The sequence below is a fragment of the Podarcis pityusensis genome (genome assembly GCF_964106645.2).
Source record: "Podarcis pityusensis genome assembly, chromosome: 9".
Classification (NCBI taxonomy): Eukaryota; Metazoa; Chordata; class Lepidosauria; order Squamata; family Lacertidae; genus Podarcis; species Podarcis pityusensis.
Genome location: NC_138034.1, coordinates 42,654,296 through 42,676,404, shown reverse-complemented (window position 1 = coordinate 42,676,404; position 22,109 = coordinate 42,654,296). Strand labels below are relative to the sequence as shown.

At 45.6% G+C, this 22,109-nt stretch overlaps 2 protein-coding genes across 5 annotated transcripts in view; one reads left to right on the top strand and one right to left on the bottom strand.

The window, feature by feature from the left end:
* Positions 1-3,058: 3,058 nt before the first annotated feature.
* NOCT (nocturnin) lies at positions 3,059-16,843 on the top strand. 3 transcript variants are annotated; one of them, XM_081022024.1, is made up of 3 exons: positions 3,059-3,545; positions 14,497-14,766; positions 15,465-16,843. In XM_081022024.1, exons 1-3 carry the CDS (start codon positions 3,326-3,328, stop codon positions 16,298-16,300), a joined length of 1,326 nt encoding a protein of 441 aa, XP_080878150.1. In that variant the 5' UTR covers positions 3,059-3,325; the 3' UTR covers positions 16,301-16,843. The 3 variants fall into 3 exon arrangements, with proteins under 3 accessions (XP_080878150.1, XP_080878152.1, XP_080878151.1); XM_081022026.1 differs by lacking the exon at positions 3,059-3,545 and adding an exon at positions 3,648-3,777; XM_081022025.1 differs by lacking the exon at positions 3,059-3,545 and adding an exon at positions 11,492-11,662.
* Positions 16,844-19,953: 3,110 nt separating this feature from the next.
* ELF2 (E74 like ETS transcription factor 2) overlaps positions 19,954-22,109 on the bottom strand; it is a 39,953-nt gene continuing 37,797 nt past the window's right edge. For both annotated transcript variants that reach the window (XM_081021975.1, XM_081021976.1), the window contains one exon: positions 19,954-21,667. In XM_081021975.1, coding sequence (XP_080878101.1) covers positions 21,040-21,667 — 628 coding nt within the window. In that variant the 3' untranslated portion in view covers positions 19,954-21,039. The remainder of the gene's footprint in view (positions 21,668-22,109) is intronic.

Here is a 22,109-nt window from a genome sequence, read left to right as displayed (position 1 = left end):
TGAGTCGAGAGCTAGAGGCCTCAACTATTGCACCAGATTAATGGAGCTGTCCATTCCTGTCCATTCAGTGGGACTTACAATTCTCACATGAATGTAAATGCTAGGTTGGACACCAACTGAATCTGAGCCAGGTTCTCCCTTTTCACACATAATTTCACACAGTAAATGCAGCCCTTTAAGTACTGAGTTCGCATAACAAGTGTGAGCAGCAGCAGCAGGCAGTGGGGTGGGGTGGAAGCACTTAGCATTTGCCCCGTGCCACCCTCCTGGTAAGTGGCAGTGACTCATCTGCCAGAAGGTCTCCATTGCACCATACTGCCAGCTTCTAAATATGCATTTATTTTAGAGCTGCCACCTCATTTTCTGGACAGAAGTGTGGAACTTGGCATAACATGTGCAGTTTTTCCTGGCCTGAAGGTGGGAGTTTTCAGGGCCTTTTCAGTGGTGGTTCCATATTTGTGGAGTGCCCTTCCCGGTGAGGTGTATCTGTCTCCCTTGTTATTGACTTTCAGGAGAAATTTGAAAGCATTCTTGCTTAACCAGGCATTTAGATACTGACAGATACAGGCCATGACAACTGTAACGTTAATAACTGTAAAAGTTCGTGATTGCTTTTTAGATGGTTGTCAATTGTTTTTTGATATTTGCTACCCTGAACACAAATTTAGATTTAGATAAATAAATAATTCTACAAGTCAAACTTTAGGCTGCTGTGAGGCAGTTTACAGTCAAAGACTCTTATCATGGTGGGAAGTGACAATTTTAAATCCCATTCCTCCCCCCCCCCCCCCTTTTATGGGTATCTGTAAGGGCTGAGCTGAAACAAGAGAAGGGGGTTTGTGAAAGATGTATTTCAGCAATATTTCAGGGGGCTCTGTAAACTGGGATAAACATGTTTGTGTTCAAGCAAAAAGGAAGAACGAAAAAAAGTAGTAAGAGCCGCAGTGAACTCTGACCCTAGCTCTCCAGTGTTACATGTACTGAAAGTAGCCGGAGACCAAAGGCAGAAAGTCCTTTGGCACTGCCCTTCGGTGACCATCCTGATCAACCTTTTAAAAAAGTTGAAAAGGTAGCTCCTCCCCATTATATCATTAAATACACAGAGGCCTTCCTTTTCATATTTATTATTTTATTCTTCCCATGTAACCATTGCATGTGGACCTTAGCTAAGCAATGCCTTTTTAAAAAACAAAAAACCCTTTCTCCTCAAATAGTCTTCCTTTGTTAAAACCAGAATAAAAATTTTAAATGGCAGTAACAGTACAGTAAAACCAAATCCCCTTTAAGGGGGGATTACACACCACTGCACTGAAAATAGGCCCTGGAATGGCTATGAGACAGAACAGCTATCGTATTTTTCGCGCCATAAGACGCTCCTGGCCATAAGACACAACTAGTTTTTAGAGGGGGAATGCAAGAAAAAAAATATTCTTTAAAGGGAGTTCTGAGCAGAGCCTGTATGCATCCCAGGCTCTGCACAGCGCTCCCTTTCATGAGCCGTGTGGAGCATGTGTGCAGCGCTTGCAGGCTTTTCCCCGAGGAGGAAAAAGCCCCTCCTATGGGAAAAGCCCCCAAGAGCCGCACACACACTCTGCACGGCTCTTTAAAGGGAGCATGGCTCTTGGGGGCTTTTCCGGGAGGTAGGGGAAGGGACAGAGGGGCTAAGCCAGAAGCTTGAACAGCAAGAGGGAGCGCTGCTATGGCTTCTGGGATAGCTGCGCAGCCTGCATTCGCTCCACGAGACGCACACACATTTCCCCTTACTTTTTAGGAGGGAAAAAGTGTGTCTTATAGAGCAAAAAATACGGTAAATAGAACATCCATCTTCAGGAGCAGTGTACCTCCTATACCAGATCCCTGGGCACATATTCACTTATTGTTGCATCTATACCTCCCCTTTCCTCCCAAGGAGCTCAAGGGGACATGCATGGTTTTCCTCTGTTTCATAACACTAGGCATCCAGTGGAGCTGAATGCTGGAAGATGTTAAGGTCAGATAAAAGAAAGTACTTCTTCATGCAGCACATAGTCTAACTAACTATGGGACTTGCTCAGGATGCAGCAACTTGGATGGCTTTAAAAGAGGATTAGACAAATTCATGCCTATTAACGGCTACCTCCACAGTTGGAGGCAGCAATGCCTTCTAAATATCAGCTAGGGTGCTCACCTTCTGCTTGCTAGTTTCCCACAGGCATCTGATTGGCCACTGTGAGAACAGGATGTTGGCTTGATCCAGCAAGCTCTTCTTATGCTCCTAACAGCCCTAAGAGTTAGGTTAGGGCCTAAGAGGCGTGGAATTGTACCCTGGCCTCCCAAGTCCTAGCGAGGCACTGTAACGTCTAACCACTACACCACACTGCCTCTCTGCCATACAACGGGGAGGAATCGGGAGGGCGCTTGCTTGCTTAGCACGTCCTGTTTCTTACGCAAAGGCGCCTGGCGGGTCACTGTGGGGACAAGCAGGACGCGGCGCCGGGAGGGACTTTTAAGCCGGAGGACCCCACAGGGCTCTTCCTCAGCTGTTTTTAAAAGCCTAGTCTTGTAACCTGCTCTGACAAGCGCTGCCCCCCCCCCCCCGCAGGAAAGCGGGGGGGCGAGGCGTGAAAAGAACCAGGAGACAAGGGCGGGGGCATCGCTGCGACGAGGCCGCCCCTGTTCCAGCCGCAGTAACGCAGTTGACTCGGAGGCGGCTCCCGCCAACGCCCCCTGCCCCCGCTCGCGAAGTGACGTCCGTGGTGACGTCAGCAAAGAGAAACCGCTTGCTGGGAACCCTGGCGCGGCGGGGGAGGGAGGGAGAGATGCACAACTGGGGCATACCATGCAGTGCGCGGGGGGAGCTCGCAGAATCAACTCAGCCCGGCCTGGGCTCCAGAGTCCCTCTGCCGGCGATTCTTACACCGGCTTCCACCAGCGTCCATCTCGTCTCTTGAACTGAACGTGGGAGGAAGAGCTACTCTTCTGCGGGCAGGAGGCTTGAGCTTCCCGCGCTCTCCCCCCCTCTTTTGCGCTTTGGAGCTGCCCGTTGCGTCAGTGCCGGCTGAAGGCGTGAGCCGTGCCTTGTGCCGGCTTGAGCTCCCGTCTGCGGCAGTGAGCGGCGTCCGCGTGCGTGTGCTGAGGAGGCTGGTGTGAGCTGCCGCCCTGCTGGGATTCCCCTGCTGCTCCTCGTTCCCCGAGGGTGTGTGTGAGTGCTCGTGCGCCCCTGTTCCTCCGTCTCCGTAAGGCTGCGCGGCAGCTCCGCTTGAGCTTGGGACCTCATTCTCGCCAGGGGGCTCGTTTCCCCGGTTCTCCGGTTGTCCTCGCCCGGTTCCCCGAGGGCAGCGTTATTATGTATCAGAGCCCCGCTCGGTCCCTGTGCTCGGCCCTCTCCAACCTCTGCTGCGCACCTTCCTCCGCCACCTCCTCGACGCTGCTGCTCCGGTCTCCGGCTCCAGTCAAGAGAGCCCTCTCCCCGCCTGCCATCCTTGCATCTTCCGCCGCCGTCACCGCCGCCCCTCACTACGGCTGCTCTGCGGCTGTAAGCTCGGGGGCTGCGAATTCCCAAGCAGGTGAGTGCCTAGAACCCTCGGGGGCGCCGAACGTTCCATGGATGGAACGCTGGGTTTCGGACGTTCTAATAAAGACGCGGGGTGGGGGCTGATCAGTCGAGAGATGGTTGCTAAAGGGGTACAGGTAATCTAACGAGTTCGTCTCCTGCATAGTGGGGGCGTGTGGGGCCTTACCTCTAAGTGGCATCATCATTTGTCTGTATCTTATCAATCCTTACAGTAACCTTGTGAGGTAGGTCACTGTTCCGTTTTACCCATGGATAGCTTGAAGTGAGTTTTCCAAGCCAGATCTGTGGAGCCCACGGTCTACCACGCTTTCCACTATGCTAAGCTCTGGGATGGTTTCTTAAAATAAAAAAAAATTATCCAGAGTACATTTTGCTCTACTTTTGTCTTGGGTGAAGGCTGGACACATGCTAGATACAAGGCTTCTGATTTATTTAAAAAATATATTATTAATGAGGAGGCAGCCGTCAGCCTCATTTATGTAAATGAGTAAATGAACTCAAGACAGCCTTAAACTGGCAGCTGATTCATTAAAAGCTGCTGCTTCCAGAAAGTCAGTGAATGGGATCTTATGCCAGGCATATATTACATACCCTGTAGGCAGCACTCTCAGTTTTACCACCTTGTTGAGATAAGTTTTCGCATCCTTGATTAATTCTCCAAGTTACCTCTGCTCTGAGAAAAGCATGTGCTGCTTGGGGATTTCAAGGAGTGCTTTTTGCATATTACCCCTCTAACTATGCCAGAGTTCCTATTAATCATTATTTGTGCCCAGGGAAAAGCAGTATGCCATATCCTGCTCTTTATCTCCTTCCCCACAGAAAATATTTTTGTTTAATTTTCAAAAAGACGCTGAGGAAATCTACGGTGCCGTACCTGAGTGTAGGTGCACATTTGGGTTGTAAAAAGTAATGTGATGCTTCGGAGAACATTTTCGAGAAACTATAACGTGTTCTCCTCTGCTGTAGTTTGCCAACTCATTTGTGCACAGCATGTCATCCTTTCCATGTGCACAATGATTAATGGTTTTAAGGAACTGAAATTCGTCTTGACTTGAAAGCCGATGCTCACTACGGGTTGTTAAAAGTATTTGCTAAAAATGCAGAGATGGAACAGGATCGGAAAAGGTCAACCAAAATGTTCGAGGGGGTGGAGCAACTTCCCCTACAGGTGAAAGTTTACAGCGCCTGTGGCTCTTCAGTTTAGAGATAAGGTGATTAAGAAGAGGCATGATGAAGGTATATCAAATTACACATGAGGGGGTAGAGAAAGTGGACAGAGGAGTTTTTCTCTCTCATAGATAACAATGGAACATCCAGTGCAGCTGAATGTTGGAAGATTCAGGACAGACAGCAGAAAGTACTTCTCACAGCACATTGTTAAACTATGAAACTCCTTCCCACAGGAGGCAATTATGGCCGGCCAGCTTGTATGGATTTTTGTAAAGGGCTAGACAAATTCATGGAGGATAAAGCCATGTTCTACCTCCACGTCCAGAGGCAGTGTGCTGGAAACCACAGAAGGGGAGAGTGCTGTTGCACTTAAATCCTGTTGGTGGACTTCCCATAGGCCAATGGCCTGATCCTGCAGGCTCTTCTCATGTTCTTATGTGTCTTGGCATCATGTCCTGCTTGTGAATTTCCTTCCTAGAGGTGTCTGGTTTTTCTACTAGATTTAAGATGGGCTTTTGGTTTGACCCAGCAGGAATGCTTTTAGGTTCTTATTGGCTTTCTTGGTATTTAAACTGAGGAGTGAGAGCAATTGCACTATATAAATTATGATGAACTGAGACTGCTTGAAAATCTGCTTCACAACAAGCATCTGCCTTTCACTTCCCTTACTACTGTTTCTTAGCTCATCAGCCTTTCAGATGGTCTACATGAAAGCTGAGCAAGAAATAGTTTGTCTGACGTAGTAATCTGCCTGCGGGACAGTCCAATGTACATTGGGATATCTTGGATGGGGCAAAGTGTACGCAAGCACAGGAGATGCTCCTGTTTCCATCACCGCAGCTGTTGTTGGCCTACAATTCAGCTAGCTCAGCATTCCCTATTTTGGACCAGCGGTGGAGCTTCATGCTCCGGCACCAGGGGCGGAGAGCAGGCAGCGGGGCTGGCGTGCGTCCTGGGGGCTGGGTGCCCCACCCGTAGGGGTTTGGCGCCCAGCACAGGCGGGGGGAGCAGCCGTAATTGCACCCCGCTGGGATCTTGCTGCCGGGGGCGGTGCGCTCCCCCCGCACTCCTCTTCCTCCACCAGTGTTTTGGACTACAGTTTCCATCAGCCCCAGTTGGTCAGGGATGATGGCAGTTGGAGTTCAACAATATCTGGAGGTCACCAGGTTGGGAAACCCTAGCCTTGTTACTTGAACTCTGAAAAATCTCATAACCATCAATGGAACCTTTTTAAAAGGCTTGTGATGCAGTCCTCTGCATGCGTGTCTGCACAGAAATAAGCCCCTATTAAGTTCATTGTGGATCAGTGTGTATAGATTGCAGCCTCCATTTGCAATTCAGAAGATTCCCCCACCTTTTAGTGCTAACTAATGCCAGCTAAGCCAGTAACATTCAACCTAAGCAGAAAGATCTTGGGTTCTCTTTAACCTGCTTGGGTCTAGGTGTTGGTAAGCTTCTTAGGGTACCTCAATCATTCACTGAGAATGCATCTAATATAAGAAGATCATTGCTGAATTCAGCCAAAGGCCCATCTGATCCTGTACTCTGGTTCTAGCATTGGCCAGCCGGATGCCAATGGGAAGCTTTCAAGTAGGACTCAAGGGCAACAGCATTCTTTCAACTTGTGATCCTCAGAAAGTTGTGTTCTGTGTACAGTAAGCCCACAACTTACGCAGGGATTATGTTCCAGGTATCGCACTTGCAGCCAGAATCGCGTATAGTCAAAACCCATTGGGTTCAATGGCGGGTGGGATTGCCAGAGTCATTTCCCCCAGAATCCTGCTCCCTTTCTGTTTTTTATTTTTCCTTTGCCACTTCAGTCCATTGCTGAAATGTGGGTCTTTGTAGTGTTAAAATGGACCTACTTTTTGGCCACTAACATTCTCAGAAAAAGATGCTTAAAACAGGAGTGCCCTGAATCCATGTATGCAGTTTTTCATCAATTTTTTTGGAAGTCTGCCTCTTTTGTAACTTACGTTTGGAAAGTTTCTTAGTTGTCGTCCCCCCTCCCCCGAAGTTGAGTCATACTTGAGAAAACCTAGCTATTTGGAGCTAAGGCTTCTTGTCATTTTCTCACCCACATTGTTGGCAAGGGAGAGGGTTTTTTCCCCTGATGAATTTGCCACTTTCTCTCACAAATGTTGTAAGAGAAGAGGGTTGAAAAATCCTCAATAAAGCTGCAATCATAGTGCCATTTATGTAACCACAGAGGAGTCCTACCTATATCCATTTGAACTACCTTAGTTTGAGAACTGTGGATCAGCCTATGCTTCTTATCTTCCTTCCTTATTTCCCTCTGTTATAAATCACTAGATCACTATGACCACAGCCATATCTCAGTGATGAGGTACATGCTCTGCAAGCAGAAGATCACAGGTTCAGTCCTTAGCATACCAAGTTTTAAAAGTATTTGGTAGTGGCGAGAAAGGTGGTCTGCCTGCGATGCTGTGGTCTCTGTAGACAATGCTGGAATCGATGGTCCAATTGAATAGCCTGACCTGGTACGAGAGGGTGAACCGAGAGGTGTTTTAGAGAGACATCAATATCCTAACATTTCCCTACATTTATTATCTTCACGCTCAAAACCCATGAAGTCCTTTGAAATCTGCAGAGGTCTTGTGATTTGGTTTCGTGGAACATGAGTTGCTCATTGTGAAAGCATGTGAGGGGGAGAGGATGAGACAAAAGTGCAATACAGCATTTCAATTTCAGACAGGAAGCAATGGATTTGCTTTTTGTTTCTTAAAAAAACACACAGAGTGGTATGTGACGAAAATGTACTTGGAACAGACTCACTGAAATCAGTTAGCCACGATGTCCATGTTTTAATTGGGTCTACTCTTGAGTATGACTTAGGCGCCATCTTCTGCACTATCCATTTAAAGCAGTATTAAAGCAAGTTAAGCAGTCATTGCTCCCCACAAAGAATTCTGGGTACTGTAGTTAGTTAAGGGTGCTGAGAGGAGTTAGGAGGCTCCTATTCCCTTCCCAGAGCTACAATCTGTGTAGTGGTTCAACATATTTTCTACCCGTGCCATGCTGCGGATGTAAACAGGGCTGTTGGAGGTCAAGCAGCTCATTCACCAGTTTCCCCCCAAAAAGGGAGAGTGAAGGCTAGGAATGCTCTTGGGTTTAAGATACTGCATCCAGCCAAATTGTTGTATGGCTGGGTCCAATTGGGCCCAGTAAGATCCACAAAACAGAGAGAGTCCTGATTGGTTCCAGGGTTTTAGATCAGGCATAGGCAAACTCGGCCCTCCAGATATTTTGGGACTACAACTCCCATCATCCGTGACCACTGGTACTGTTAGCTAGGGATTATGGGAGTTGTAGTCCCAAAACATCTGGAGGACCGAGCTTGCCTATGCCTTTTTTAGAGAATCTCCTTATGGTCCAATGTTCATTAGGAGGGCAAGCCCATCCTTGGGACATTCTGTCATCCCCTGGCAATCCATGATGCTTGGGACCAGCATGTTCAGGTTTAGAGTTCCACCCTTATCTGGAAATGCTGTTGAACTGATTGCAACTTGAGGTTTGTGTGTGTGTTTACATACATAGCATATTATAGGTATGACTTAGGTTGTCAGCCTAGGCCCACTTACTAGGGGAAGAGCCCCATTGAGCTCAGCTGTATTTACTTATGAGCAAGCATGCTGATTGCAGTGTTAAACACAGTGTGTCATGTGGCTCTAACGGCTGCCGGTGTGGGCGCAGGAGTGCTGGGTCAATCTCTTGATATTGGCATTCTGCGCGGAATCTACTGTCGTTACATCAGCATTATTGATGGACTTGCTGTAGCTGACATAGCCATGATTGCACAACCTGCCTGGCCAATTCTTTTGCCTCAAGGTTAGATAGAAGTAGCTCAGTAGTTCCTGGTGGACTTTTCATTTCCTAGGTTCCCCTCTAGAGCTTTGCTCATAACTGGCTACCCAGATATCGAGTTGTAACAAAGCAAGCAGTAATAATAATGTCAAAACGAAGAGCAGATAGCAAGCTATGTGGAATCTACTCCTATCAGGGCAACTTGCATGTTCTTAGGAAGATCACTGTGCTTTGCTTACTGAGGGAAGCTGCTGCTGCAGCCGTGCTGTGTTGCAATGCAGCAGCATTTCCCAAGCAGTTTATTTCCAGGGGAGAAGCCATGTTAGCCACCTTAAAGCCTGGCAAGATTTCATGGACTTCAGTCCAATTTGCCACCAGATGCTCAAACTGTTTCCCTACATTACAGGTATATACTTTGGGGAGGAGGAGGGAAATACAAACAGCAATGTCAAGAAAGAAACAAAATGCACAGAAGTACAGGTGGCAATAATTTTTTAATTAATGGTGCTTTGCAGTACAGTGGTTAACTCTACACCCCTGGCGTTGGTTAGCTAATTTGCGCACACAATTTCCTACAAATCCTTTGCCCCAGTCCAGTCTACAAGTGATTCCACAGACCCTCTTGAAGTAGTAATTAAGCAGTTAGACATTGGAGTCTTCCTTTAAAGTTCGCTTGCCTCAGGAAGGCAACTCATAGGTCGCATGCAGATTGTCCTAGGAGGTTGAAACGCCCCTCCCCCCCACACACACACCTATTGCCATTTCTTATGTCAGATTTGTGTCCATTTGTATGATTGAGCTGAGCACCATGATTTGCAGAAAACGGATTGGATTCTGGTTGCAGGTTGTGCGGCTACACCAAATGGGAGAAAAACACCCCCAAGATATTGCAGCAACTCAGGGTGATTCAGCATGATTCTGTTACCTGCAGTTACAAAAGCAAATTCTTGGTCTGAGGAGGAGAGGAAGGACGGTTGTGCTACTGTGTGCAATCCTGTGTATGTTGTTGCTCCAAAGATCCTCTTTGGGCTGTTGCTGCCAGAAAATGTGTATATTAACTACAGACTCTGCACAAAGGGAAGGAGGCAGGCAAAAGATAATGAGGGAGAAGCACAGACGAAAATGTCCAGGCAACATGCACAAGATGTTTCGGAACTACAGGATTGGTTGTTTTTGTCATTTGCTTTGCAATGTACAGTGGTACCTCGGGTTACATCCGCTTCAGGTTACAGACTCCGCTAACCCAGAAATAGTACCTCGGGTTAAGAACTTTGCTTCAGGATAAGAACAGAAATCGGGCTCTGGCGGCATGGCAGCAGCAGGAGGCCCCATTAGCTAAAGTGGTGCTTCAGGTTAAGAACAGTTACAGGTTAAGAACGGACCTCCGGAACGAATTAAGTACTTAACCCGAGGTACCACTGTACTTTGGGAACAACCCATTGCAGGCACCCAGGGTAGTAAGCAGTTTATACCTTTCAGGATTACTTCAGCAATGCAAACAAGCTGGGATAGTATTATGCACATACTGTCTCTTTACTGATTGAATATTTTATATACTGCCTGTCTTGAAAGCTTCTCCAGGCAGCATTGCAGTAGCAATATAAATTGCAGTATAAAACATTACAGCACAAATGCAATAAAATTAAAATCCAAGTGCAATCAGTAGTCCAAATAAATCAGAACTTGTAACGACTGGCATTGGGAACCAACAAGGCCAAGTTAAATAAAGAGGCCCTAACTGGAGTTAATACCTGCTGTATGGAATGCTATGTGTAGTCTTGGCTTCTAGGGAACCCCAATAGGTCCTCAAAGTTCCTTCATTACTTTCCCTGATCAGAAAAAAGCAGCCCGCCATTTAGGTCACTAGTCTTCAGCTCTTGAGTTGGGACCCACAAGTGGCGTTTCCACTTTCCCAGAGTGGATCACTGCTGAGTTTTGGGTCATTTTGTGGTGGGTGTATAAAAAATAGAAGTGAAGGAGCCTTGTAACTTTGGGGAAGGACTGGTAGCTCAGCAGTGGACTCCCTGCTTTGCGTGCAGAAGGTTCTGGGTTCAGTCTCTTGCATCTCCAGGTAGGACTGCTGCCAGTCGTGCAGGTAATACTGAGCTAGGTGGAGCAATGATCTGACTTAAAGGCAGCTTCCTGTGTAGGACTGGAAGGAAGGAAGATGGAAAAATGCAGAGGAGAGAGAAGGAAATACACACACTCTCTGCCAAAGTAGGTCAAAGCTGGGGCAAAAGTGCCATCTCATATTTGAAAAGTTGAAGACATTAAAATGCTGGGACTCTGTACCCACTTTCCTGGGGCCCCTTGAACTCAGTGGGGCTTGCTTGTGAGTAGAAGTGTCTGGAGTTGTGCTGTGAACCAGCAATTCCCTCTCCAGCGTGCACATTCCAAGCCTAGGTGTGTTGCTAAAGTTTTAACATGTTCATAAAGCACCATCTCATGCAAGAGCCAATGAACTTTCTGGAATTTAGTTGAAAGGGCAATAATGATAGAAAATCTGCTTACTCACTAAAGGCATGCTAGAAAGTGGTTGCGTAAGGGGACTGCTAAGGCGTTAACGGGCAGGAGTGCTTGTCTTGTTATATAAGTCAGGGGGATCTGAGTTGCACGGTACAAAGAGCAAGCAGGAGCTGTGCATTTCCTGTCAAGGAGGCCAGTGTGAAGTGCAGCCTGTGTGCTTTTTTCTCTTCATAGGCGACACTGTTCAATCTCCTGGTGGATTACTGAGTGGGCGAGGGAACGAAAATAGCGTCCCCCCCCCTAAAAAAAAAAAATCACTTTGCATTGACACAAGAGCTTCGTTCAGCTAAGCTACCACGGGGTAGCCTCCTTTGGTCTCGGGACCAGCGCTTCAGCATGCAGCGGCGTTGACTTGCCGTGCAAGAGCAGATTTTAAAAATCTCGTCTTTTCTGGAGTTGCTAGGGGTTAATTGTGACAATGGAAGTTACATCGGGCGCAATTTTGTAAGGGGCCACTAGGTGTCGCCAGAGGACAAGGTTAACAGAAAGAGAGACTGCTCACATGACGTCAGAGGCTGGCTGTTCTGTGCGAGATTCACCATTAGAGTTGTTTATTCCGCACGTTGATGCATTCTTCCGGCTTTTCAGGTGTGTATGCAAGATTAACGGCCTCGTTCAGTATTGTGTTTTCATTAGAGATGTATTGCAAAGCCTAGTGCTTGAGACTAACAGAACTCTAGAAACCCTCGAAGTGTTTACGAGTTTGTGTGGATGTTCGTTTGCATTTCTACTTCACATAGTTTTAACCTTTGTCTAGCAACTGTTGGGACAGGAATAGAGTAACAAAGGAGATCAGCCTGGTCATGTCTTTGGAAATATGGTTATAAATCGGCAGCGAGATTTGCCTTTCCTATTCGAAGGGTGCTGTGATTGCGATTTGAGGCCCCTATGACTTAGCGTGATTTTAATTCAAGAAAATTCCAATATTACTTGCATTTATTGATATGGGGGGGGGGGGGGGTCAAGCGGCAACCCTGTGCTCACTTACCAGGGAGTAAGTCCCATAGAACTCAGCAGAGCAATCTTACACACTTATTCTCAGAATTGAAATGATGTTGCTGAGAAATCAAGTAAACAAAACTACGGTAACTCGTTTTCAGATAACAAATTTAAAATGCAATGCTAGTACGCAATGTTAGTATGTTGTAGTGCTTTTTGTGCAGTAACTCCAATCGCTGGGTTCACACTTCCGCCCCGCCCCCCTTAACTAAACTTGTCTTTGAAAGTCAGAGCTCTTAACCTTCCTGCACAGCCTTAATTGGTAAAAACGTCCTGTTAGGCAAATTTCTTTTCTTCCAGAGGCATCCTTTCCTCTTTCCCTCCCCCTCCCCTTTTCTTTAGTGGGTAACAATGAAAGGCAGTGGTAGTCACAGCTTTTGTCTCTCTGTTTGCGAAATATCAATGATGCGGCAATGGTCAGCACAGGACATTCGTGACCGATTTGGCCTTCCTGTGGTGCTGGGAAGTCAAGTCAGGCATTGCAAAACCTGGCAAGCATGGGCGATTACGTAAGGAACCAGACAGTTTACTGAGAAGTGCCTGCTCTTCTATGTTTGTTTTGCCGCACTTTGGGGTCGCTTTGCTATTTCTAGCATAAGTAGTTGCATTATGCAGTCTGGCAGAAAATACCCAGCAATGCAATAAAGTCATTTTTGAATTTGAGTAAAAAGAACACAGAGGGAGAGAGAGAGAGAGAGGGAAACTAGCAGTTTCTTGTGACTTGGGCAGATTGTGAAATATAAAGTTTAAAACCCCTAAAATTGTGAGCTGAGGTTTACAAGTTTTAAGAGGGGGAACTGCACATATTTAGCTTGGTGTGGGGAGTGGGACACTCCTTTATCTGTTCTTGACCTTGTTGTAAAGTTAATACGCTCTTCTTGGCTTTTTAACAATGAGATTTACCCTTGAGGGAAGCATTAAGAATTATCTACTCAAGTTACTCTGGAAAACGAAGGCATGGCAGGACTGGAAGAAAATATATCTTGCTTGAAAGGTTTCCATGTCTGTAGCTAGTGTCTTAATAACTGCTAGACGGTGTATATGCAGGCCGTTGCCAGTAGAAAATGTTATTCATTATTTATTATTTTGCCCCTTATATGCTGACCCAAGGAGTTGCTTTCTAAAACCCTTGTTTGTTCGAGGAAGCAGCCGTTTCCCAGTGGAGTGGGTTCAGTGATTACTGAGTGACTCCAGCATATTAGTGACTCATAAAAGTGGCCCTTTTTGTGTTGGCAGCAAGGAAGATTAGGAAGAAGGAATAGGGAAAAATAGCCATGAACTGTAAGTGGGATTGAGAAGTCTAAATCTGAAATACACTTGGTGTGGTGGTGGAAGCTCTCTGGTTACAGTATCACTAGAAATTGATGCTTCTGTTTGATTTAGTAGATGCCTTGCTTTATATTTTGCATTTGAAATTGTTTCTGTTTCTGTGCTTTCGTTATGGCCTTCGGCTAGCACAATAAACTTACTGAACTGAACTTAATATCTGCCTCTGCTGCTCTGCAACACCTGTTCTGGCTTTCTTTGTTCTGGTGTGCCTTAAAAACCCCAGTACCTCGCATCTCTAGTTACGTAAAAGAGTTGGAAGCCTTTTGAATCAGGGTGTGTTTGTGAAGCAACCCAACGGGATTAACATTATGCTTATATAGAAGCTTGCCTGAATTTTATCTTCCGTTTGATGTGTTAAACTTTGAACTACATAGTAACCACAGAAATAACTTGTGATGTAAAAGTAGAAGCAGTTTCAGAGCTACTCATAATTGGGCTTCAGAAACCTTGAACAAAGAAAAAAAATTGGGGGGGGGCAGCATCCCTAGGTAGTCACAAAAGCCCTGTTCAGTTGCTCTCTGCTCCCCACCCCAAATAATAATTTTATTATTTATACCCTGTCCATCTGGCTCGGTTGCCCATTGTAGGAGGTGGGGAACTGGGATGAGCCCCTTGGCTCTGGCCCTCCTGCATGCCCCCTTGTCATTCCTGCAAAAAAAACCAACCACCCCGTTTTGGGGCCTGTCTGCAGCAGCGGGGGTGGAGTCAGGGTTCTCAATCATCTACAGGAGAAGAGAGGGGCTGTGTCAATGGATTTGTCCTTGCTCTCCCCATCACATGATGGGAACTGTAGGGCAAGGGAGCAGCTGGGCCAAGAATTTTCTGCCTGTTTTATCCTTTCAATAACACTGAGATGTAGCTTAAGCTAAAAGATGGGGACAGGCCCAAGGCCACCCAGTGAGCTTCATGGCGGCATGGAGATATGAACCTCCTGGTCCTGTACTGGTTCTTGGGTCACATATATTGCATTATGGAGGGAAGTGCAGTGGTGAATTCATTTGCTTTGATTTATGTGCAGAAAACCTTGCTCTGTGTTAGCTAATCAGGGATGGGCGTTTACTGATGAATTTGCCTCTTCTTTGCTTCGTTTTCAGTTTATTCCATGGGCAACAGTACCAGCAGGCTATATAGTGCTCTTGCAAAGACTCTGAGTACTGGTGCTGTCTCCAAACACCAGGAATACTTGGAACAAACGGATCCTGACTTCTTGGATCCCATTGATCCGAAGGATCTGCTTGAAGAATGCCAGATGGTTCTTCAGAAACGTCCTGCCCGGTTCCAGAGGGACTTTGTGAACCTGAGGACCAGCTTTTCCAGAAGCCACCGACCTATTAGGGTCATGCAGTGGAACATCCTTGCACAAGGTATAAACCCTGATTCTTGAGTCATTGTAGAGTCCAAATGTGGTTGTGGTTGGGAAAATACAGACAGAATACAGTTGATCGCTCTCCTAGAGTATAATGGGCAAAAATCGAGGAGAGAAAACATGGAAAATCTGGTGTATTGACCTTGGACTGTGGCATCTAAACAGCATCAGGTTATATAATATTTTTGTAACTTGAAAAACTATGGGCAGCGTCTGCTGAGGATTCAAAAGGGCAGGGTTTCTGTCTCTATACATAATCATGGGGGGAACTGGGGGCATCAAAAGTAGCTCTGTGAAATGAGCAGCATGTAAGTTTACTTACCTTGCATCATTTGCAAGCTACAGAACTCTGACCCATTTTATTTTTTAAAAATAAGTATGTGGTAGACACAGCCTTGGGTATATATATATATATATTTGCTCTGTTTTTGTAAGGTCCCTTGAATGATTTCATGGCAGAAAGAAAACAGGAGGTTGAAAACCTTTAGGAGTTACTGGGCATTCTAGAAGCTTGAGATGCTCTTTAGACACACATCTCATCACATGCTTAAACTGCTTCTAGCCTCTTAGCAGGCTAGTAACTTTTGTGGGCTTATATTGCAACGCTTTTCTAACAAATGGAATAGGCTACTTGTTTTCCCACAAGTGTGTTTTGGAAGGGAAAATAATGCTATGGATTTATTGCTTTCCTTCCAGCTCTTGGAGAAGGCAAGGACAACTTTATTCAGTGCCCGAGGGAAGCCCTGAGGTGGGAAGAAAGGAAATGCCTCATTCTAGAAGAGATCCTGGCATATCAGCCAGACATCTTGTGCCTACAGGAAGTGGACCACTACTTTGACACCTTCCAGCCTCTGCTCAACCGGCTGGGCTACCAATGTACTTTCTTCCCTAAACCGTGGTCTCCATGTTTAGACGTGGAATGTAACAACGGGCCAGACGGCTGTGCCTTATTCTTCCTCAAGGACAGGTTCACTCTCGTCAACAGCACCAACATCAGGCTGACCGCCATGAAGCTGAAAACCAACCAAGTCGCCATTGCTCAGATTCTGAAATGTAACGAAACCGGCAAACTGTTCTGCACTGCTGTTACTCACCTGAAAGCTCGCAACGGCTGGGAGAGATTTAGGTCTGCGCAAGGGGCCGATCTTCTGGAGAACCTGAAGAAGATCACCCGGGAGGCAGAGGTCCCTCTCATCATCTGTGGCGATTTCAACGCGGAGCCCACCGAAGAGGTGTACAAGGAATTCTCAAATTCTAGCCTGAACCTAAACAGTGCTTACAAGCTGCTGAGTGCAGACGGACTGTCAGAACCTCCCTATACGACGTGGAAGATCCGACCCTCTGGAGAGTGCAGGCACACCCTCGATTACATCTGGTACTCTCAACATGCCTTAAACGTGAATGCTGCTCTCAGTCTCCTGACTGAGGAGCAAATTGGACCCAACAGGCTACCGTCTTTCACTTACCCCTCAGATCACCTGTCTTTAGTATGTGACTTCACATTTAATGAAGATCCTGACAGGCTTTTATAAATAGGTGCAAGTAGCTGGATGTGTGGCTGTGTGGTTGTTTTTTTTATATTTAAAAAGATGTACTGTGTTTATGCAGTGGCCTTTTAAAATGGGCTTCTGAAGACTTCAGGGGGGTGGTTATTTATGAACGGAGAACTAATGGTTTTATTTTCAACTCTCTTGTCGAAAGACACTTTTGTCATTAAACACCTTGCTGTGATATTAGAAGAAAAAACAAACCAACCAACAAAAAACATGGCTACTTAAATTTGAGGCATGCTTTATGTTTTCACCGTCCCCTGGTTTGGAGGACTGATTCTGTAACAAATGCAGATCTTTATTTGAAGACCTTTGCTAGAGCAGTTGCCCTCATTGTAGCATGGTTATTCTGTATTTGAACGAAGTGGGCCAAAAGGGTATCACACACGATAGGGTGTTTTTTCAATATTGCAATTAAAGATGTGCTGAATGACCAAACTTTGGTAGTGTAGGACCTGTTACATTTTGAACGTGTAAAGGACTATAGCACTGGTATTAGCTAATTAAAATATTCCTGAACTTGCACTGGATGATGTCTCTTTCCTGAGTAAATTGAGGCAAGACTGGTCAACCTTAGAAGCGCTATTGAGCTTGCAACCTTTGCTGTGTTGAAGCTGCCCTATTCAAGGGAGAACGTGCCAATTTCCTCTCTGCTTCACAGCGAAGTTGTTTGGGAAGAAGTTTCTTTGCAGAACATTATGGGCAGCAAGAATTCCCTAGGCTACCACAGTCCCAACCTGAATTGAGAGACCTCCATCTGCTTTTAGTCCCCATGTCTTGTTGAACTCAGGAGAATCTGCCTTCAACTTAATATGCCTAGGAATGTGCTGTCAACCCACAATCACCAAAGCTGGCAAAGCCACAATAGCAGCTGTAAACCTTAATCCCTTCTGAAACCCTGAAGGTCTTATGGAAGGGAATGTGAACAGGGACAAAGCTGTTTCCTCTTAATGCCAGGTTACCAAGTGGGAAGGCAGCCCTCAAAAATAGGTAGGAAAGGAGATGTCCTCTCTTCTCCATACACGAAGGACTGTGGCTCGTCTGCCCAACCCAAAGTCTTTTCCCACCCATGTTCAATGCCAGGTTTCCCTTTTTTTCCCCCTTTCAGGTGCCTGTCTCTTACTTTCCCCTCATTCTCTTGAACAACTTCCTTTTCGTACTCCGTCTGTGACCCGAGTAACTTTGTCAACGTTGCATAGCAACCCTTCGAATTAGTGCAGGAGTCGGAATGGCGACCAGAGACCCTGTGACACAGATGGGCAGTTGAGCCAATTACAGCTGAAGATTTTGGACTGCGTCCAGGGGTGGCGTTGCCTGTGTGGAAAGTACTTTTACTGTTGCAAGGCAGGAAACAATATTTTGTTTGGGGATCCCTGCTACCCACTTAAGACCCCAATTTTGAACTAGCAGGTGCCCTTTCCACCAAGGTAAAATCACCTTTGGATTGTGTTAACAAACCACTACAGCTAACACAAAATCTTTATTAGCCCATTACACTGCCAGTAGTAACAACTTTGGGGCTTACATCTTGACTTCCAAGTAATTCAGGGAATTCATAGTGCTAACGTGGAGTATTGGCTGCTTGTGAAGACACTGGAAAGACCATACATGTTTAAGATGAACTTTTGAAATAAGATATACATCTAATAAGCATGTTTGATGCTGCCTAACATCTGCGTAAGGCTGTTAGCCAAAAAAGAAAGGGTCTTGGCCTGTGTGCATTTGATTTTAAAACAAGAAATTAAAATCTGCTATTTGGGATTTTGCTGAACTGACTCTAGCAATGGTGTCAAAGAATTGTTATGATGTGTGTTCTCTTTGCCCAACAGTAAAAAAAAAAAAATCAAGACATGAACTGCACAGTTAACAGTGAGTTACTTACAAAAAAGGGAAAATCCTTCAAGGGAGACTCCATTAGTAAAGATACTGCCCTAATGTATTGCTTGGTTTCCAAGGGAAGGGAATTCTCCGCTTAGTTCAAGCTTGTCTGTGTAGTTCCGAACCATGGATTGTTGAATGTCTTCAATTAAATTTGCAAAAGCAAGAAAACTAGATTAAATTATTTTCCCTTTTAAAAGTAAAGTAGGATTGTCCAGGCCTACTAAACTGCTGAAAAGCCACTAAAGTATTGCAAATAGTCCCTGCCGGCAGACTTACAAGAGGGCTGGGAAGAAAACAAGCAAACTCAGGCTCCCAGTCTTAAAAGTGGCCAGTTTGACTGGAAACAGGGAAGGAACCAAATTGCAGGCGATTGGGCTCTGCCTTTCCCTCTGCTACGGCTTGCTGAAATAGTCACTATTAGCCCTGTTATTCGCCCCCTTCCCTCACTTACATTGGGAATGGCACCAGTGCTTGTAGAAAACCTTGCACCAAAGCTGATGCAGTGCAAGGCAGGTTTCGTACATGCATCCACAAAAAGTTGCAAAATATTGTTAGATTGGCTTTTTGATTTCTCATATAGTGCTCCCAGCATACATACATATTCCTTATGCCAGAAGGGCAGCTGCTGGATTCGGCACATTTAGAAAGGGAGATGGCAAGTAGCATTTTCAGTGAGACGTAGTACAGGCATGTCCAACAAGAAGTAGGGTGTGATCTACGATCCAGTATAAAAACTGGCAGTAATCTACCACCCATGGATGGGTGCAGGGTGGGCGGGCGATGCCGATCCTGCCTCCCTACACCACCACCACCACCCCAGTCAAAGAGAGCCACTCAGGCGATCCTGATGCCGATCCTGTCTTCTCCCCCTGCCTCCCTCCACCCCTGCACAGGCAATGCTGTTGCTGGTCCTGATCCCGCCTTCCCTCATCAGAGACCCGGCTCCTTCTACGCCCCCCCCCCAGCACATCTTTCCTCAAACCGGCTGGGCTGGGGAGCTCTTTCATGCCCGCTTTGGAGCCCTTGTCTTTCTGGCTGTTGAGGAGCACCCTGTGCTCTGGCTGCCTTGGGCCCGCAATCGACCCAGATCAAGCCCGTGATTGACTGATCGATCAGGATCGATGGGTTGGACATGTCTGCTATAGTACATAGGTACTTTCAACAAAAATACATTGCGCTCCCAAAATGATTTCCCTTCACAGGTTATAACGAATGCTGCTTGTGTGGTCAAGTGTTGCTGGAAAAACACACAGAAGAATGGGAAACACCAGAAACCTCCTCAAATGGTCCTTGGTATCTTGAAATAGTTGTCTCTTACGTTTAAAATTATTAAAATTATTCTGCAGCAGTTTTCCACTGATGCCTCCTGCTCATGTTATGAACTGGGTATTACGGCTGTACTGATTCTGTTCCAGTCTGCCGCCAAACCACCCAATTTTCTTCCCTCCTTTCACAGTTAGCGGTAAATGTTTTGGGCTAACTGCTCCCTCCTCCACCACCACCACCACATTATCCCTACTAATATGAAACCAAGCCAGTAAACACACAGGCCACAATTCACGTATCAGAAGCAAGACACTGTGGAACCTGTTATCTCTTGCTACATTTTTCATAGCACAATAAGCTAAGCTACTCCACTGCTTGACACTTCTTCAAATTATGAATTTATAGTATCAGAATAATGGAAGAATGAAACTGCTATACTGTGTTATCTGCATGAACACCAGAGACTTTTTAAAAAAGAGAGACTAAACTTAAATTTCATGTTTGTATTTCAGTAAAACCTACTTGAATACACTTTGAAACAAGAGTACAACAAAATAGAATATACTTTAAATGTTGAATATACAAACTATTATAGTTCATTCTGAACACTGGTACTTCCCTCTAACTTTAACTAAAAAAAATGTACAGGCTCTTTTAACTACCTGACAAGAGTTCATGCCAAGCGTGACCTTTCAAGTGACAGAGTAGAAGCTGAAATTGAAATGTATGCACAGATGTCGAGGCTAAGTGGGTGACCCAGGCCTGCGGCAGCAAAAGGCCACCACAACCCTATGGCCACTTTGTCCACAATTAAGAAACTGACAGACTTAACTACCATACAAAATATGTTACATGTAATCCTATAACAATACTGTGCTAGGTATAAGATCTTTAAAAAATTGTTTTAATAAAAAATGCTTTACACAAACAAGCCATTAGCTTATTTCAAGAAAGAGAACTGAAAATCAGTCTAAGGCTTTCGTTTTAAATCTGCTTAAGCTGTATGATACAAAAATCCCTCTAGATCTTCGTCTTCTTTTAGAAGCTTTTTAATCCTCTCCTTTAATTCACATTCTAAAATACCTAGTAGCAGAGTTATTCACATAGCACCAGTTGAATTCTGTGAAGACACAGTAATAATTGCTGGTATGCACATTAGAATGCATCAGATTTGTCATGTAACAGTGAGACTCTTTCCCGCCGCCCTTCCCAGAGACATAAACCAGGAACCCTTCACAGAACCAGCTTAGTGTTCCATGCCTTAGTGTAACTTGATAATGCAGTGAGCCTCGAGCCCCACTCGACCCCTGAATTTTTCCTTATCAGCTTAGCAGTTTCCCACTTTGCAAGAGGCAATTGTGTCAGCGTGAGGATGTGGTTCAATTCCCACTGAAACATGGGACATCAATTCATTTCCAGTAAGTTTCAAACGTATGCATAACTATTAACAATTTTTAAAATCAGTTTTGTTTTGTTAACTTCTTGATTGTGTCCATTTCCCTGCCTCCCTAAATATGTCAGTTTACTTAATTCCACAATGGTCTATGTAATTCATGTCCATAGCTGCCTTTTCTTCATTTCTCGCATGTTACCATCCCCTCCGTTTTCACAGTTACAGGGAGGGCAATAGCCGATGGCGTACTGACCACAACCACATGCGTAACCGTCTTGGTTCCATCTGCAGGCTTTTCTTCCTGAACAAGCTGCAGCGTCTTAACCTCCCGCTCCTGCTTCAAAGCCATTGCTTCAGATTTGACCTCTGGACCTTTTATGACTGCGCTAATAACTCTAGAAGAGGTATGGCTACCTGCCTGCTGGGCCGGCATAGATAGTCTCATCACGGGTGTCCCATGGGCTATGGACACAGGAGTAAGTGCTCTCACGGCTAGTGGCGTTCCAACTATGTTAATGCTTCCTGTCCCGGGCAAACCAGTTTTTGTTTGCAACTGGCACTGCGCAAGCTGCGTAGCAGGGATGGTAATGATTTTCGTAGGCTGCATTGTGATTTTCTCTCCATTTTCAGCAGATGCTGGCATCACTGTAGGGATTGTCTGGATTACGACCTTTGGGGTTGCTGCTGTGGTTGGGCTTGTGCTGGTAATCAACGGTGACCCTGCATTTACTGACTGCACTGCAACAGTCGATATTTTCTGTCCCAGAGACGTCATTACAACAGGCACTTGCATGGCCACACGAACAGTTCTGTCAAATGGATGAGGACAAAACATTGCATTAAGATCAAGCAAGCCGCATGGACAAATCTGCTAAATAAACTACTTGCCACAAATCTAGGCCTGTTTGCATATATACAGTGGTACCTCGGGTTAAGTACTTAATTCGTTCCGGAGGTCCGTTCTTAACCTGAAACTGTTCTTAACCTGAAGCACCACTTTAGCTAATGGGGCCTCCTGCTGCCGTCGCTGCACAATTTCTGTTCTCATCCTGAAGCAAAGTTCTTAACCTGAAGCACTATTTCTGGGTTAGCGGAGTCTGTAACCTGAAGCATATGTAACCTGAGGTACCACTGTACAAAGAAAAATGTTGTTATACCTATAAATAAGAATTGAAAACTGAAGACTTCCCCAGGCCAAATTTCATGCTTAAAATGTGAAGGCTGCTTGTGTTTCTACTCATTCTACTGCTT